Here is an 18,314-nt window from a genome sequence, read left to right as displayed (position 1 = left end):
ATTTTGGCCCCTGGGGGGGGGGGGGTTCCTCTAGCTCAAAATTTAATATGAATGTTACATTTGCAGGCATAATGTGTGATCTGCTTTGGTCTGACCCGCAACCGATGATGGGTCGCTCGCAGTCCAAGCGAGGAGTTGGCTGTCAGTTCGGCCCTGACATCACTGCCGACTTCCTCGAGAAGAACAATTTGGACTATATCATTCGCAGCCACGAGGTCAAGAACCAGGGCTATGAGATAGCACACAACGGAAAATGCATCACCGTGTTCTCCGCACCCAATTACTGGTAAAATATTTATGTATTTTCCTTTATTTTGTTACTTTGCTTATATTGATGACAAATTATAAATTGTTGATTGACACACCCTCTTTCTCTTTCAAGTGAGCAAAATCTATATTCAAATTCAAAAACACTTTATTCATGTGGGTCACGGAAATGACACTTATGAATGTCAAAAAAATAAATAAAAATATTGTTTCTCATTGAATTTACCGCTACTTCGTAAAGGGTTGAGCTAATGAGAAGAAGTAGCAAGAAACTCATTGCCACTCTTTTAAGACAAGATTTACATTTTAATTGTTTTACAAATCATTTCAATTACAATATATGCAAAGTGACGCAACAAAAATACCAAATGTCAAAAACTGAAAGGCTTACACGAGTAAGTCAAAAAGAGAAAACAAAGTAATTTAATACTTATAAACACAAGAGTTATTGATGCATCAATCCACACATACCGTAAACAAATAGAGGCATTATGTGAGCATTTCATAAAATAAAATATATAATAACTTTAACTTTAAAGGAAATAATAATAATAAAAAACACATCAAGCAGACCTCCCGGTAACAAGATAGCCATAAAATAATAATTATTTGGTAACTTTCAGTGATGCCATGGGTAACCTTGGGGCATTTATTACAATGAATGGTAAGGACCTCAAACCAAACTTCACAACATATGAAGCTGTGGTAAGTACTGAACACAAAGTTATTATTGTTAGCAAAATACTTTTAAAAACGTCAAGCCTTTTGTATCTAGTGTTTCTGGAGGATGCAGTCAGTACTAGCAGTAATCATCTTTAGGGTGTTCTCACTGCAACTTGGAGATCGCTTTTTTGCCAATCATGATGGCATGGAAATCATACGGCAGCCATAACAGCCTCGTTAAGGTATAAGTGAGGAATAGGGGAGACATACGAGCGAACGATGATGAAAGATTGCGAAACTGAAGTGGCAGTGGGCAGGGCACATAGCTCCACGGACAGATGGCCGGTGGGGCAGTAAAGTCCTCGGATGGCGACCACGTACCGGAAGACGCAGTGTTTGTAGGCCCCCCACAAGATGAACCGACGATCTGGTCAAAATCGCGGAATACATTGGATAAGGGCAGCGCAAGACCAATTGTCGTGGAGATCTTTGGTGGAGGCCTTTGTCCAGTTGTGGACGTCTTCCGACTGATGATGAACGAGCGAACGATTACGTTCATGTAATAAACGACGTCACCCGATGGTAAGAGGTCATTGGTGGACATACTCGCTTGCAATGGACAGAGTAATCACTTTTGTCGTACCGATTTGGAGTACGGCTGAAAAAAAGCTACCGGAGTTTCGTTCTACAATCTATACAGGAGACTAAATACACTTTCATTACCCCAGTTTGCCTTCCATATGAACGTGGAATTATCAATAGCTCAAAATTTCGAGACCTAGTCCTATACTAAGCAAAACATTAAAACGATTGTTACCAAAGATTAGTTTGGTTCGTTTTTTATTGTTTAAATGCTAGGGTTTTTTGGATGTTAAATACATAATGGTTAATTTGTCTGTATTTCGCGACGTGCACAAGCTTGATCCTGCTAGAATTCATAGGTTCTCAACGTGGGCGATAACGCCCCCTTGTGGTCGTTTGAAAAAGAAAATTAGGGGGCATTGAGATGGCGCAGATGGGGCGTAGCTAGATTAAAAAAATATAGTCTACAAAGGCAAAAAAATACACGAAAATTCTCTATAAAAAAACATATTCTCAAAGTGGGCGGTGAGCAAAATAAGGTTGAGAAACTATGTGCTAGATAGACCAATGAAAGAAATTTTTAACTGCACGTTCTACCAAAAAAGTACAACCTTCTTTTCTTGTTTCAGCCTCATCCGAATGTCAAGGCAATGGCGTACGCACACTCTATGCTCAGCATGTTCTGTTAAGTACTTAGTGTATACCTATAGTTAGACATATCCACTCGACGAGTAATTCACAAAAGCTTTTTTTTGTATTTTACGATCCTTGCTGAGCAATCTTGAGTGCCCCGTTATTGGCATGTCAAGTTTAAGTCTCCCTCTAGGTAGCATAAAATGATTGAATTTGGAAACAGTGATTGACTATAAATAAATTGTTAAGGTAAGAAAAAAAAATAGTAAAGTGTGCATTTAAACCAACAGGCTTAGCCAAGTTTTCTATCTGTAATCGTCAGTGCTTTAGTGAACTTAGAAAATGTGTAAGACTTATGTTATTTGGTCAAACCGAACTGTATAGCTACTAAAAACAAGATAACAGTGATAGAACTATATTAGCCATGATACGATTGTAACTCGGGTAAGCCCTCAGGACTCTTACGGCCCTACCCAATATACTATCTACAGATAGAGATAAATTACTACCTTCTACTGTGAGTAATCTGAAGCTGTCCGAATATACCCGATAAGTCATTCTTATCGCCTTATATTGGGACGCGTGAATTGCAATTTTCATACAAACTTCTATCGCTGGTAAGCTAAATGTCGTCCCATTGACAGACAGCGCGTACGGATAAGGTGAGTTACCGTCGATAAGTTTATTGGGACAGAAAAGTCAACGATTGTTACGATTTTTATCTCATATCTCTTACTAGAGATAGACTGAATATTGGGAACGGCCGTTAGAGTTGTTGCACTCTTTTTACGTTAGTTAAATTTACAATTTTAAATACATCGGATAATTTGATTACACAAATATTGTCAATGCTATAAATATTTTATTTACAACTGCGTATCCTCTTATCAACAAACGATGGCCTGTTAATATGTTTAAATTAACACATAGGTGATAACTTTTTAATAGACCTAAGTATTTAAGAGCACGAACAATAATGTATCCACCCGATGATTTATGGCAATATATCTGCAAGCAGTGTCAATTTTTTATGTACAAAGTCTTAAAGTTGATAATAATTTATATCGATAAGTCATCTAATTTATTATAGCTAAATGAAATTAATAAATTTAAACAGGTCAAATGCGAGTCATAGATATAACACATAACTTTTGCATACTTTTGTGAAATAAACATTATTGCGGCCATTTTGATGTCCGCCATCTTGGAGTCGGCCATCATGGTTTCTTATGGCAATAGACACACGCTTTTGAAATTTGAGCAATCACCTTTTGGGGTTTACGGGATACAGCCTGCACCAAAATACAAATGAAACGGTTATTGATACCGCATCAAAGAAGCTTCCACGTTTGAAGTTTTGGTGAATTGGATCGCGTGCCGAATACATAAAAATGGACAATCGACAATGTAATTGACTGTTTTGAGGCTAGTGTAGGAGTGTTCAGGTGCTAGAAATCTTAAAATCATTGCTGATTTTCTTTACAAGAATGAACTTGTCTGTCTTAGCCGACGCGAGCAAATGTTTGACCCGAGTTACGTTCGTTTGCCGCAAACGGCTGCCGCGCGTTTTTTGTGTGCACCCTTATAAGAAGGTTATCCTGTTTGTTATTCTTCTTTTATTAGCCAGACTAGCTATTACGTAACTCCAGGTCTAAAACCCTTTATAAAATCCCGTTAAGGATTAGCTCCTCTATTGAAATTCCAGCACTCCGTCTCTTCTTTCTGGAACTAATCGTCGCCAATTTGATCCCCTGTTTATTTCAGTTTATCGAGAGATTTAGTTTAATGAAACTTGACATCTTATGTCTCAAAGTGACATAAGATGTCAATGGATGAGCGGCACTGCATTGTAATGGGCAGGGCGTATCAATTACCATCAGCTGAAAGTCCTGCTCGTCTCGAAACTTACTTTCATAAAATAAACTGTTAAACTAACGCCCCCTCTTCCGGTTTCTGTTTCTTTATTGGTGATAATCTTGCAAATCTTATGAAAAGGATATTTTTCCTTGACTTGAGACTTATTCATTCCTTCATCTGTCCTTTCTTGTTATTCCTACCATTTTCCTACCTTTGACTCTCTGTCCATTTTTTTCTCTCTTTCCATCGGTGTTGTTTCGTTAATGACCATGTGTACGTGACACATGGGAGGATGCAACTGTCAAAACCTCAGGTTATTTAGGTCCTTCCTCATGGAACAACTTTATCAAATCGTTGTACGTTCAATCATTCCTTCACCATCTCGTCGAGTCGTAATAAGGTCTAAAACAATTGACGAAGAAAATTTTATTGATTCAGCATAATTAGTTTCTGAGTCAACTGGGTACTTACTGCTTAGATAAAAAAAGGCTTTCGGAATCGCAACATTACTTAGAAATGTTTTTTACACTCTGCCATACAACTTCTTTTATTACCGACTTGCAAGCAATGCATTGAAAATATTAATAATATACCTATTTGAAAAGCATTTTAACTAAAACAAAACGTATATATATTCCCCCCTTATTCATAATGGTCCGCTAACTTTAAACAGCCGCTTAGGAGTGTTTTTTCTCATTCTGACTTAGGTCAATAGAAGAAGACAGAGTGAGAATTAGCAATGCTTTAAGTTAGAAGACTATAATGAATAAGGGGGATCATGTATAAAACAAACTTTTGTAATATTTATTTATTTTATTAGACCATTAGACAAATAAAAGAATCATTGTCTTAACGGCAGAATGAAGTGTTTTTTAATGATTTGTAATGACAATTGCGCCCACATCAATATTTAAAAAAAAATTACAAATGTCAGTCAATTTATTATTCTTATTTTTATTATAAATGTATCGAGCGGTGGGATTAGTATAGAACTTGTCTTATGGAATTTGAAGTTAGTTATTAAGAAATGTTTAAGTTTACCAACAAATTATATCATACAATTAAACTTCAAATTCTGGTAAGTAAAGTTATGTTCAAAAGGGACGCGCGCATGAACTTCGTGCGGTGTTAAAATACTGACACATTCGATACTTTTAGCATTAGAATACTCGGATCACGGAGAGAATTACTCTCCGCGGGGTCAGTTACTTTGGGGGCCAACTTTGATCAATATAGAAATATTTATTGACGAAATTCTTTGTTAATTAATAAATACTTAACCATTTCAAAGTCCAGAGCCATATATGTTACCTTAATTTTTTTTTTATGATTACCACGGAAGAGGTCAGAATTGCCCGTAACAAATATTCAATGCGTCAATAAAATTTTCAGGTTCTAAAGGTATCTGTGGGTGTCAAAGAATTATTATAAATGATGTCGGTGACGACATTCGTTTTAATTTGGTGGGACGCGTTTGTTTGCATTTCTATACCTACTTGGTGGAGGTATGAAAGTAGAATCGCCCCGGCTACCCTTGTGAGTGAGATCTTACGGACGCTCACTGTCGCATATTATTTGTAATGTCAAAGTCTGTGAATATTTCACACCTTTTCATTATATTATAATCGACTTTACTGCGGTGCATCACTATGCCCGTATATATTTCAACGCGGGCAGCGAGCCTTTGACATTAGTATACGAATAGCGCAGTTGTAACTGTAGCGTCTGTTGGAAAACGAAGTTATTTGTACATTAATTAACTGTTTATATTAATTTCGATGATGTTATGTTAGTTTTACTTGATTATTAAAGTCCTTTTCAAATAAGTTGTTGTTTTATTTTGTGTTTGGATTTATGTTTCAACTGGTAGATTGTAGACAGCTATTACATCAATATATATCCACCGACCTCAACCATTAACCACTGGACTGGCGGCTGTCAAAGTGCTTTTGTGGCTGTTTGATATTCGCCTTTTTGGCGCTGTTGGCCATGTTGCGAGAGTCTGCGGTACTAAAACTAGTGATGACAACCGCAGCTAAACAAACATCGATTGGAAAACTATGTACAAAAAAAATGTGTACTTGTTACGTTGATTCATGAAGTATAAATAACACAGAAATATTATTATAGTATTTATACAGGTCAGTGTATATATCATATTATGCCAACGTTCAAATTAACTGCCATACTATGAGTAATTTATTAAAATCGAAACAAAGCAAAAACTGTAAGTACATTGAATATTTTTAAAAGATACTGTGTATACGAGGGCTTCCTTAAAAGTATCGGGAATCAAGGAAGTTAACACAACATTACTATTTAAAAATGTAAATATTATTGCTTTTACAAGTATTCTCCGCGAAATTTGACACATTTTTCCATACGATGGAACCAATCATTGAAGCAACCATACCGTTCGGAAGTTGGGGTCTCCAAAATGGCCGTTTTGTAGGCGTCCACAGCTTCTTCAGGTGATGAAAATCTCTGACCACGCAATTTATTCTTTATTTTAGGGAAAGTATAGAAATCATTAGGGCTTAGGTCGGGGCTGTACGGCGGATGGACTAATAATTCTATGTTTTCTTGCGCTAAAAACTCTTTTGTTCTGTGCGCGGTGTGAGAACTCGCATTGTCGTGATGGAGGATGATGCGGCGCTTGCAGTTCAGAAACGACCTATGGCAAACAAATGCTAGCATACCATTCTGCATTAACCGTTCTTTGTCCCTCAAGAGGAAAAGTCGCAACATGGCCGGATTTGGAGACATACGTGGCCACCATTTTTTTTTGCAACACTCCGTGAACGAACAATTTTTGCTAGCTTTAACTCATTTTCGAACACCCAAACTCGTGACTGGTTTTTTGTTTCGGGTTCGTACGCGTATATCCAGGATTCATCACCTGATACGATGTTCTATACAGCATTTGAGGATCCTGCGTAGAATCTTTCGAGAGGTCTGACGCACCAAGTAACGCGAGCCGCTTTTTGCTCTTCACAGAGCAAATGCGGTATCCATCGGGAAAACAACATTTTTACACCTAATTGTTCATGCAAGATTATTTGTATTTGACTCATGAAAATGTCTAAAGTTGCCTGAATTTCGCGGTATGTCACATGTCGATCTACCTCAATCAGCTTACGCACAGCATCAACGTTTTCTTTGGTGACTGCAGTTTTTGAACGACCTTGACGGGGATCATCACTGAGCTTGACACGTCCACGTTGAAATTCAGCAAACCAGCGATAAATTGTGGTTTTGGATGGGGCTTCATCACCAAATGCAGAAATCATCCGGTCAACACACTGTTTTTGTGTTAAACTACTTCGAAAGTCATAATAAATTATCGCTCTAGAGTTTTCTCGAGTCAATTCCATTTTCTCAAAGACTAAACAAGTTTGAAAAGACCTTGTGACAAGACCGAGAATCTTTTGTTAAATAAATAAATGGTATTTGATTTTTAAAACCAAGGAGTTTTCGATTAAAAAGATTTTAATATGACAGGAACAGTGGAAATATTCCATTCCCGATAATCTTAGTGCAGCCCTCGTATACAAACAATATCGAATCCAAAAAAGTATTTTATTGAAGTTTTGTCCGTTTCTATATTTATGTCAGTATGATGTCAGTGCAAAATGCAAAAACTTCTGAAAAGATTAATCCTAACTTTGCATGAATACTCACGTTAGATGAAGATACTAAGTTACTTTATAGCGTCCACGCAGTATACCTACACTATACTAAACGTCGTGCTGACAGCTAGTCTGTTATGACGCACCATGAACTCTTATTGCGATTTAATTGACGACCTAAAATGAACTGCTTTGTTATTTCATTCCACGACGTCATTGGAGCTATCCAATTTAGGTTGCCATCCAATCAAGTCGGAAAATGAATCGCAGACTGTTCATTCATTCATTCGTACCATGAGGTAATATTTCACAGAGGACAGAGGAGCGCACGGGCTACCTGGTAATAAGTGATCACCGCCACCCACATTCTCTTGCAACACCAGAGGAATGACAAGAGCGTTGCCGGCCCGGCCCGGCTAGAAAAGGTTTGAAACTTGAAAGGTTAGCTGATAACTTACACCAGAGGTATCACAGAATCGTTTCTTTATTTTGGGTATAACAAGACCGGCTGCGTCTTCACAAGGATTTTGCACTTCACGTATCGCTAGATCTCGTGTTTTATATCATTATTGCATCAGCCATTTATATAATATTCTGCTCTGCAGTTCTCTATATAGGTAAATAAATAAATCCAGATAAAAGTATATCTTTTATTTTTGCCCTAATTTCTAAACTGGTATCATTTTGGAAATGATTTTAACCACAGTATTCTTATCTAGTTTACATTTGGAGTAGAGTTGGTGGCAATCAGTGTCCATCGATCGTCCGGCGTCTATGGCTTCGTATATCGACGTGCCTTCCAGCATTCGACGAACTATGGAGTTGCTGCAACATATTATTAATGTAGAAGTTGAATAACCATTTTTTATTTAAATCAAATGCCGTTTATTCAAATAGGTCAAATTATTCTCGATTTTAACAAGCAAGACGCGTGCAGTGGCGTTTTGGGCACATATAATAATATATAGGGAAAAGAGAGCCCTCTCTACGCATTATGAGCTGTCTATTTGAAAACTAGCGCCATCTGGAGATTAGCCCCGAAAATAACTATATACAAGCTCGAAATTATTAAATTCATTTTTAATGTTGTGACACAATTAAATAACTAACTCTACTTTTTAATGTAGGTATTGCAATTTTTTACCATGTTGAAATTGCGCGTAGAGTTAGCTATTTAATTTTGCCACAACATAGAACATAAAGGATAGATTTAGTAGTGTAAATATGCAAAATGGAACACGAGAGCTACATTCATGCACTAACTCTAGAAGTAGCCGCTATTTTATGACCAGTGGGCAGTGCACAACTAAAGAAAAGTTGAAAGGTTTCAAAGCGAGTGACAGCTGACAAAGCTTTCATTTTCGGGCCAACTAACAGATGGCACTACTGAAAACGTCACTATAAGGCGTCTGTCCCACCCCTGAGCACATGCTCACATCGTTTATACGTCTGCATATTCGTTAAAACATAACGATTTGTTTGTAATTGTAGGACAGGTTCATACGCCCTGTATCAGAAACGTCATTGAGTAGTTTTGGATAGATCACAATGCAACTTCATTGCTTCAAAGTAACGTATACGGAATGTGTGTTAAATTATTTAATAAAATACCTGACCGTGTACAAAAATTACCCGTAAGTATATAAATTTAGATTAACTCGTAAAAATAGAGTCAATCACTGATATTTGCATGCTTTGTATAAAGATGAACAGCATACTGTTAACATATGTACTGTACCATCCTGTAAGCAAACTTATTCAATGCAAATAAAGTTTATCTTATCTTAGAAAGACTGTGACAGGTGTGAAAACGTCGATAAAATTGGGGTTGAGAGTTAATATCTATTTTGAGCAGTGCACGCATACTAACACAAAGTATCATAAAAATCGCAAGTGTAAGACATAGCTTATCACACAAACTAAACTAATATTCCTGGCCTGTTATTATCGGCTGTCTAACAAACAGCAAGAGACTATCTAAGACACATAAATTATCTAACGGCAAAACTTATAAAATCGGTGATTCCACATAGCTTATCGTTTTCTATTACTATTATTAATTGCTAATTAATCATTAAAAACTCCTTACTTAGAAATAGACGATAGTACTCCATCGAAGTCTGTTCCGTTACCAGTTATCACGTTCTCGTTCGCAAGCTGGATGTAGGAACAGGCGAGACGCTGCATGCATGATGAGGAGTCCACATTGTATTTGCTCAGCGTCTCGTCGAAGTGGCTGATCATATCTGACAGTTGACCGAAGTCAGCATCAACACCTGTTAAATCAAATATTATTTGTAAAAGCAGTCATTATATTACGTGTCTCGAAACTGATCTTTAACGGTGACATTCGCGGAATTAAAATATTGAAGGATTGGCGAATAGGCTTAGTTCTGCAGCATATGCGGTTAAGAAAATTAGACGGTTAACAGACATGGATACGGCGAGATTAGTATACTTTAGTTATTTTCATAGTATTATGTCCTATGGTATTTTGTTATGGGGCAGTGCGGCCGATATTAATACCATCTTTGTGCTGCAGAAGAGGGCTATTCGCGCGATTTATAACCTAGGTCCTAGAGAATCATTAAGAGAAAAATTTAAAGAAATAAACATTTTGACTGTTGCTTCTCTATACATTTTTGATAATGTTCTGTATGTTCATAAGCACATTGAGGAATTCTCTAGAAACTGTGACATTCATAATATTAACACGAGGAACAAACATAAACTTGTTATGCTTACTACTCGGTTGGGTCGAGTTAGTATGTCTTTTGTTAGGCGATGTATATGCTTCTACAATATGATCCCAGAAAATGTACAAAACAAATGTGTTACGAAATTTAAAAGAATTGTTAAAAAACGTTTGTGTGGGAAAGGTTATTATAGCATAAACGATTTTCTTAATGACACCACGGACTGGGAATAAAGCGAACACCCTCAGGCTCTTTAATTATAAATGTTTATTCTACGATATCACATTGTAATCCATATTTAATATAAAAAAAAGCCCGCTGAGTTTCTTGCGTGACAGGTGTCATTCTTCTCAGGTCTGAGGCAGTCTCTTTCGATTGGGTGGTAGTTTTTGAAGTTCAATAAGTGATTTTAAATCCTATTTTGAATAAAAATATTTGATTTTGAATTTGAGAAGATATGGTCCCACAGGAAGAACGCCAATGAAAAGGGTTGGATGCGTTATTTTCTTTACAAAAGTATGTCATGTTAAACACCTATTGGTATACAATTAATTCGTATACTTTTTATCTAGATTGACTGGTTAGCATGGCTCCAACTGTAATAGTTAAGGGTATTTTGGTGATTTTGTTTCGCACTGTTCATAAAAAATAGAAATGTTAAGAAAGAAAAATTTTCGTCCCATATTGTGTAATTATTTAATTATTTTTTGTAAAAATATAAGCTTTATATAAACTGTCAACAAATACTTTGGTGATTTCTTGAGTTAGCGGCTTTAATGCATCTGTCCATTTTCTCAATAAAAGTAATCGTTTTCCTGGTCATACTGACTGCCCGTCATGGGGCCTGCTCTGTTTGTATACTATCTACAGATAGAGATAAAGTACTAGCTTCTACTGTCAGTAATTAGCTGTCAATAATCTGAAGCTGTCCCAATATACCCGATAAGTCATTCTTATCGCCTTATATTGGGACGCGTGAATTGCAATTTCTATACAAACTAATATCGCTGGTAAGCTATACGTCGTCCCATTGACAGACAGCGTGTACTGATAAGGTGAGTTACCGTCGAAAACTTTATTGGGACAGAAAAGTCAATGATAGTTACGATTTTTATCTCAAGTAGGCCACAACCGGAGATAGACTGAATTTTGGGAACGGCCGTATGTCGACCTCGTGGTAAGTATTTCTTCAATGTTTTTATTTTCTCCTGTCTTTTCTAATCACCTGTACTAAAACAATCTAATCTTAAAACTAATGTGTTGTTTCGCTCCATACCTCGGTACATGTTATGTATAAATTATCTACTCAATTTTCAATCTTTAACAAGAAACCTTACAAAGGATAACCAGGCATACGATTCACTTGGTGGTAAGTGTCCACTGCCGCTCATACATTTGGCAACATCAGAAGAATTATATCAGCGTTGCGGGGCTTTTCTCCTAAATTTCGCTTAATAGTGCTTATTCGTAAATAATCCCATTAATCTTAAAATAATCTTGATTGTATCTCAGAGTGATAAGCAGTGATAACCATTCCTTTAAGTCACGGGCCTGACATTATGCCATGGTTTAAAACATTCCTTTCATACAAGCTCTCTCATTCTTCGTACCTAGACTTGATTTCGACCCAAGTCTTTGTACAATTGGTGCGCAGTGGTTACATGTATTGAAAAAGGACTTCAATCTTTTACTAAAGGCGACACTAAATGCCAGCGACCTTGAGCGATATGAGTTCACGGCTGCCGGCCCGCCATCTATGTAACAAAGCCAATATTATCAAAATTCTTGGGTGGAAAACAGTTTATATGCTTACAATCCTCGTTATTCACTACTAATCTGAATAAATGAACCCACACAAAAAAGTACAAGCTATAAGATTAACTTTTCTGAGAGAAGTACCAAAAAAATGCGTCACGCCATGCCAAAAAACTCGTTTAACTTCAAAGAAAAGTGGTAGTTCAAAAAGGCTTAGCAGTGTTAACTATAACCAACAGCAAGCATTAGCTACCTACAAATAAGACTTAAGGACATGTATAACAGGATTAAGTAGTTTCACCACAAAACTTGTCTAAAAACACCATGTTTGCGTGTTTTCTGCTTACTCTTCGCCTTAACCTACCCATTGCAACAAAATATATTAAAATTATGTTTATCTTTTCTTAGCGTCGGTTTACAATTTCGTCGACTTTCATATCCCAATGGTCTCCAAAAGGGTTAACATTTTTATGCAATATGCAACAAAAATAGATTATCACTTGAAAAAAATATTATGTAGGTACACTACCTAACCTGATCCCAGTTTATACAGTATACATATTTTTTCATAGACAATAAAGACATACTTACAGCTTTAAACTACTTACTGCGTCCATAACCCCCGTATCCGTAAGAGAAGGCATGGATAATCTTCGGTAGGACCACGACCGCACCAAATCCCAGAATTGATCCCAGCAGAATTCCGCCGAGATCTATCTTCACAGGTCCGTAAATCCCCGGGGCTGAACCTCCGTAAGGGCCCTGTAAGTTTTACAATTCTCTTGTTTTACCCACAGCGCACATTAATGATGCGGTAGGCAGAAACGACAGACAGATAAATTTATCTTTCATAATCGTGAAATTTACTGCCAATAAAATGTTGGGATTGTTTTATCATGTGGAGAAGATGGTTGAAAGTAGTTTGAACGGACAAAAAACATGGTCCAAGTCGAGAGTTCCAAGCTACTGGAAGAAGCCAGGGATGTCAGGATCATGGCAAACGGAAGTATGTAATCTCTCTGCCTACTGCTTTGGGCAACTGGCGTAATTTTTTTTGTATGGGGGGGGGGGGTGCAAGTTACCCACATGGTGGAAAGTATTGAGGCAACCGTCCATGGACATCCGCAAAACCAAGGGTCAATAGTTGCGTCGCGTTTACGGGAGTGTACTATATGCCTGAAGGTGGTCCCTGAGTCGTATCGATTCGGGAAAATTCTATAAGAAAGGGAAGATTCTATAACAAACTCCCATCAAAAGTGACAGAGCTATCAATTCATCAATTCAAATCCTATATTAAAAAACAATTAATTAAGGAATCCTATTATAGAATCGAGGATTTTATAAATGCCAAGGTAGCTTGGCCAGATGTCGCTCAATCTCGCAACGACAGCTTGACAATACCTTAGGTTCTTGTAAACCGGTGTAGAGTTATGACTAGTTTTGTATAATATAGTGAGAGTAGTAAAGATATTCTGATTCGGATTCTGAAGACTGCAGCCGGTAATTGATTCCACAAAGGGACAGTGTGACTCGAGAAGCTCGTAGCAAAACGTTGGCATTCTAGAGCCAAACATCAACATAATGCGGGAACTACGCATTTTGACGTTATGTGGTGGAATTTAGCTTAACTCCCCCTTAACATGATTGGATCTATAATTTATGGATCCGCTAAGTTTCTTGCGACCATTTTTATCACTTCCAAGGCCTATATTTTCGAGTGAGTGGTAGAATTTGACGTTAAATAATTACATAAAGTATAAAAAATATTTGAATTCTAACTTGAATGAGTAAAATAAATACTTCGGTGGATAGTTACTAAACATAAGAAGGTCTATAAGGGAATGTCCAGTCAGGCAATATTCGTTCAAAAGTAGAACAAATATTATACCAAATATCGTTTCCTTATCGGGTCCAGTGGGAGGCACTTTTGCACAGGATGCCGGCTAGATTATTGGTCACAATTGCTTTGGGCGCCTTTTACTGTCGTGAAGCAGAAATGTGTAAGCTTTATTGTGTTTCGGTCTGATGGGCGCCGTAGCTAGTAAAACTACAGGGCAAATGAGACTTAACATCTTATGTTTCAAGGTGACGAGCGCAATTGTAGTGCTGCTCAGAATTTTTGGGTTTTTCAAGAATCCTGAGCGGTACTGAATTTTAATGGGCAGGGCGTATCGATTACTATCAGCTGAACGTACTGCTCGCCTCATCCCTTATTGTTATAAAAGAAAACAGATGATGAGAAGAACAAGAAGTAATAATGCCGCAGTAATATTAATCATACCGTGGTTCCATAAGTAGATATGCCAAATCTCTGAGTCCTGTCTCCGTGGTCATCTCTGTCTTCCCTGCTCTTCTCTATCCTGGCAGAAGGTTGCGCTAACTGGTCTTCCATATGCTGGTAGGAGGAACTGGGTATAAAACCACTGTTAACAAAACGCTCGAGTTAACAACATTATTTATATATTTTAGGTGAAAACTTGGCCCGCCGGCACATTTTTTTGTGAGTATTGAATTACACCTGAATAATTTAAACACTATTAACAAGAATTTTAATTATAAGTAGTGTTAACTTTGGAAATGTAGAAGAAAAAAATTGTATTTTATTTCGCCTTTTAAACTTTTCACTTATGTCGTGGGGTACAAAAATTACACTATGTTCTTTTTGTCTTTCAACTCAAAACTTTCTCGATTTGAAAGAATAGTACACCAGTAGTATGTATTATAAATTGAGATTAATACGTAAATTTCATTAATTAAAAAATAAGTTAACATCTTAGCAAATATTGATTTCAATCACTTTGCTGTTTAAAATAATAAGGCGTTATATTTCAACTTCTTATCATCATCATCATCAGCCGGAAGACGTCCACTGCTGGACAAAGGCCTCCCCCAAAGATTTCCACGACGATCAGTCCTGCGCTGCCCTCATCCAACGTATTCCGGCGATTTTGTCCAGATCGTCGATCCATATTGTAGGGGGGCCTGCGTCAGAGCGGAGCAACGTGTGCGGAGCAACACTGCGTCTTCCGGTACGTGTTCGCCAATCGAGGACTTTACTGCCCCAACGGCCATCTGTCCGTCGACCTATGTGCCCTGCCGCTCACTGCCACTTCAGTTTCGCATTCATTTTGGCTATGTAGGTGACTTTGGTTCTCCTACGGATCTCCTCATTTCTGATTCGATCTCGCAGAGAAACTCCAAGCATAGCCTTCTCAGCGACCATGAGCTTTGTTAAAAGGCCCATAGTTAGCGTCCACGTCTGCGTACCGTAAGTCATCACCGGTCAAAACCTTCGTTTTCAGACACTGTGGTAGACAATTTCGAGAGTAGGAATACTTTTTATATTATATAATCTATATATATATATATAAAATTAATTGCTGTTCGTTGGTCTCGCTAAAACTCGAGAACGACTGGACCGATTTGGCAAACTTTGGTATAAATAAATATGAAAATACTCCGAATTACATAAAAACAACAATATTGTTTTTCCTTTGATGTGTCCCGTGTCGTTCAGAAATCAAATTGAAAGAATAGTTTAAAATGAATAACTAATTAGAATCTTTATATCTTCCTGTCTTTCTCAGGAGGTATAACAAACATAATTTTAGCTACCTATAGTTGGTAGATTTGATGTACGATTTAATATTTGTTAGCTCTGAGAATCGGTCGTCATCTATTTTTTATACCCCAAAATTTTTAATTCTTGATTTTTTCTTTTTACTTTATATGGCAATACAAAGTTTGCTGGGTCAGCTAGTAATAATATATAAATCTGAGCGAGTTGTGACGTGCAAGTAGCACCTATAAAATACTAATTAAGTCAACAACCTTACCCATTGCTTCTGAAGTCAGCTGCCACACAGCCCAAGCACGCTATCAATACTATCTTGAACATGGTGCAGTACTGCCGGGTTCCACTCAAGTATATGGTCTTTATACGACGCGTTCCGATGCTTAACCCGGAACAATCGAATGTAGAAACATTACTGTCGCATGTTGTATAACACGGTAACGATGGTATCGAAATTATGTCCCACATTTCTCTGTCGTTGCTTATGTCTGAAGACAAAGAACGGAACAATATGAAAACATTGCCGAAATATGATGATGTGAACGCATAGGGATTATGTGCTTCAGATATTTTTGGGAGAGTAAGCTTTTTTAGCCGAGCAGAGCACTTTGTTTTGTTAGTACCGTATTGGTAAGGTATTATATCTAAATATAACTTAATGAATATTCAACAAAAAAAGTTACCTTTTATTATGTTGAGTGGTCTCTTGGAATTATTTTAACACCATTCTTATTTTTAAATTAAATGATTGCTTCGGAATAATTAGGTCTATATAAACATTGCTATAAGTATCTCTTTAAAAAAATTAAAAATACGTCAGTATTTGCTGAATCTGCATTTCAATACCAATGAGAATCTCTATCTCTTGATGTAGTATAGAAAACGCTTAACTGTCACATTCCTAAAAATATCAAATAACAATCTAAAAATATCTATATGTCATCCTACATGGATTGCAACACAAGATCACCAAAAGGACTAGATAAATAATAGATCTGTGATTGAAATGCTAAATGCTTGCAGAGCGTGTAGAATTTGTAATAGTGCAGATAAAACCCCGTCTAATAATAATTCTTCAACCACTTGAGATACGTCAGCTCACTGGAAAAGATCTAATGAGATTCATAAAAAAATCAGTCTTAGCCACTGCTAGTTCACTAGCAATAGTGATAACAGTGCCTGTCTACATTGGTCGTAGTGAACATGGCTGCACTGAACTGTACTAAAGCCTCTTTACACGCCCTAACCATATAGTCAAATATTACACGGTTAGAACAAAGGAAGTCTTCAATATAGTGGGATACCTGAATAGTATGGAAGATCTTAAGTTGGCCCAACTGAATACGGATATACGAGTAAAACATCTGACAGATTATGGACCTTTGAGTACAAGGAACTATGAGCCATAATATCCCATGATGTGCAATGTGCATCATTGGCATACTTTGACACACTTTTACACAAATTATGTCGCCCCAAACTAAGCCTGTACTATTAGACCAGGGTCGATAATTTTTGAAACCAAAAAAAATAATAGTAGGATGTAACCCATTGGTAAAGGACGAGAATGTAACAAAAATTAAGGGAATAATAAATTACGGGCGAGAGGTCGGGAAGCGGAAAAGGGGGGGTGTTTTAGGGTAAAAAACGGTTTATCTCGATTTCCGGCAAAATTACAAGTCCTATGGCAAAAAGTTAATTGGCAAAGTTGTAGGTAATAAAGAGATCTACAACTTTTGTATTTACACTTTTTTCACATAACCTCAAAGTTTATGTGAAAAATTCAAAAAACCAAGTTTTAGGTTTTTTATTTTTATCTTTTACAAAAAAAAATTTTTTTTCACGAAATATTGTAAAAAGTTACCTTTTTATGTTCCAAATACACTGTAATTTATTTGAATTGAAATATTTATTTTTTCACCTTATTTTGACTCAAATATCGGAAAAGAACCCTTATTTTCAATCAAAAATTCACCGGTCAAAATATCAGCTTTTTTCAAAAAGTTTATGTGCTTTCTATTCTTTGAAATCTTTACTTTCCGATGGTGTAAAAAAAATATAAATTACAATTGTAAATGTTCGGAAAATTTAAGTCCAACAGAAGGCATTTCATAGAGAATTCATACCTGTTGTTTCGTAGCAGCAAATCTATTGTCCGAGTTACGGCCGTTCCCAATATTCAGTCTATCTCTTACTTGAGATAAAAATCGTAACTATAAGTCAACGATAGTTCACTTTTCTGTCCCAATAAACTTATCGACGGTAACTCACCTTACCCGTACACGCTGTCTGTCAATGGGACGACGTATAGCTTACCAGCGATATAAAGTTTGTATGGAAATTGCAATTCACGCGTCCCAATATAAGGAGATAAGAATGACTTATCGGGTATATTGGGACAGCTTCAGATTATTGACAGCTAATTACTGACAGTAGAAGGTAGTAATTTATCTCTATCTTTAGATAGTATATTGGGAACGGCCGTAAGTAGACTTTCCACTACCACGAGATTGGTATCTAAGCGAGTGATACCGCATTACTAGTCATCTTATGAGTTATTTCCAAGTTATCTGCTTAGATCATATTTTATACGTCTAGCGCCCGTTCCCAATATACTATCTACAGATAGAGATAATTTACTACCTTCTACTAATTACT

General features: G+C 36.8%; 2 protein-coding genes across 3 annotated transcripts in view; one reads left to right on the top strand and one right to left on the bottom strand.

Moving 5' to 3' along the window:
• The window catches only part of LOC126964869 (serine/threonine-protein phosphatase 5), a 415,601-nt gene that overhangs the window by 8,115 nt on the left and 389,172 nt on the right, over positions 1-18,314 (top strand). Inside the window, exons 7-9 of one of the 2 annotated variants that reach the window (XR_007729443.1) lie at positions 67-286; positions 891-972; positions 2,142-2,807. Coding sequence is in view for 1 of the 2 variants with exons in the window: in XM_050808189.1 (XP_050664146.1) it covers positions 67-286; positions 891-972; positions 2,142-2,201 (362 nt within the window). In the remaining variant the exon portion in view is untranslated. Of the gene's footprint in view, positions 1-66; positions 287-890; positions 973-2,141; positions 5,829-18,314 lie in introns of those variants that run through there. The other variant, XM_050808189.1, reaches the window with a different exon arrangement.
• On the bottom strand, positions 8,300-16,032 carry LOC126965182 (uncharacterized). Its single transcript, XM_050808623.1, has 5 exons — positions 15,919-16,032; positions 14,364-14,505; positions 12,691-12,844; positions 9,721-9,907; positions 8,300-8,456 (listed from the first exon to the last, which is right to left on the bottom strand). The coding sequence occupies exons 1-5, from the start codon at positions 15,978-15,980 to the stop codon at positions 8,300-8,302; spliced, it is 702 nt and encodes a 233-aa protein (XP_050664580.1). The 5' UTR covers positions 15,981-16,032.

This window comes from Leptidea sinapis, chromosome 6 (assembly GCF_905404315.1).
Source record: "Leptidea sinapis chromosome 6, ilLepSina1.1, whole genome shotgun sequence".
Classification (NCBI taxonomy): Eukaryota; Metazoa; Arthropoda; class Insecta; order Lepidoptera; family Pieridae; genus Leptidea; species Leptidea sinapis.
This window is presented reverse-complemented; position numbering and strand designations above follow the sequence as displayed.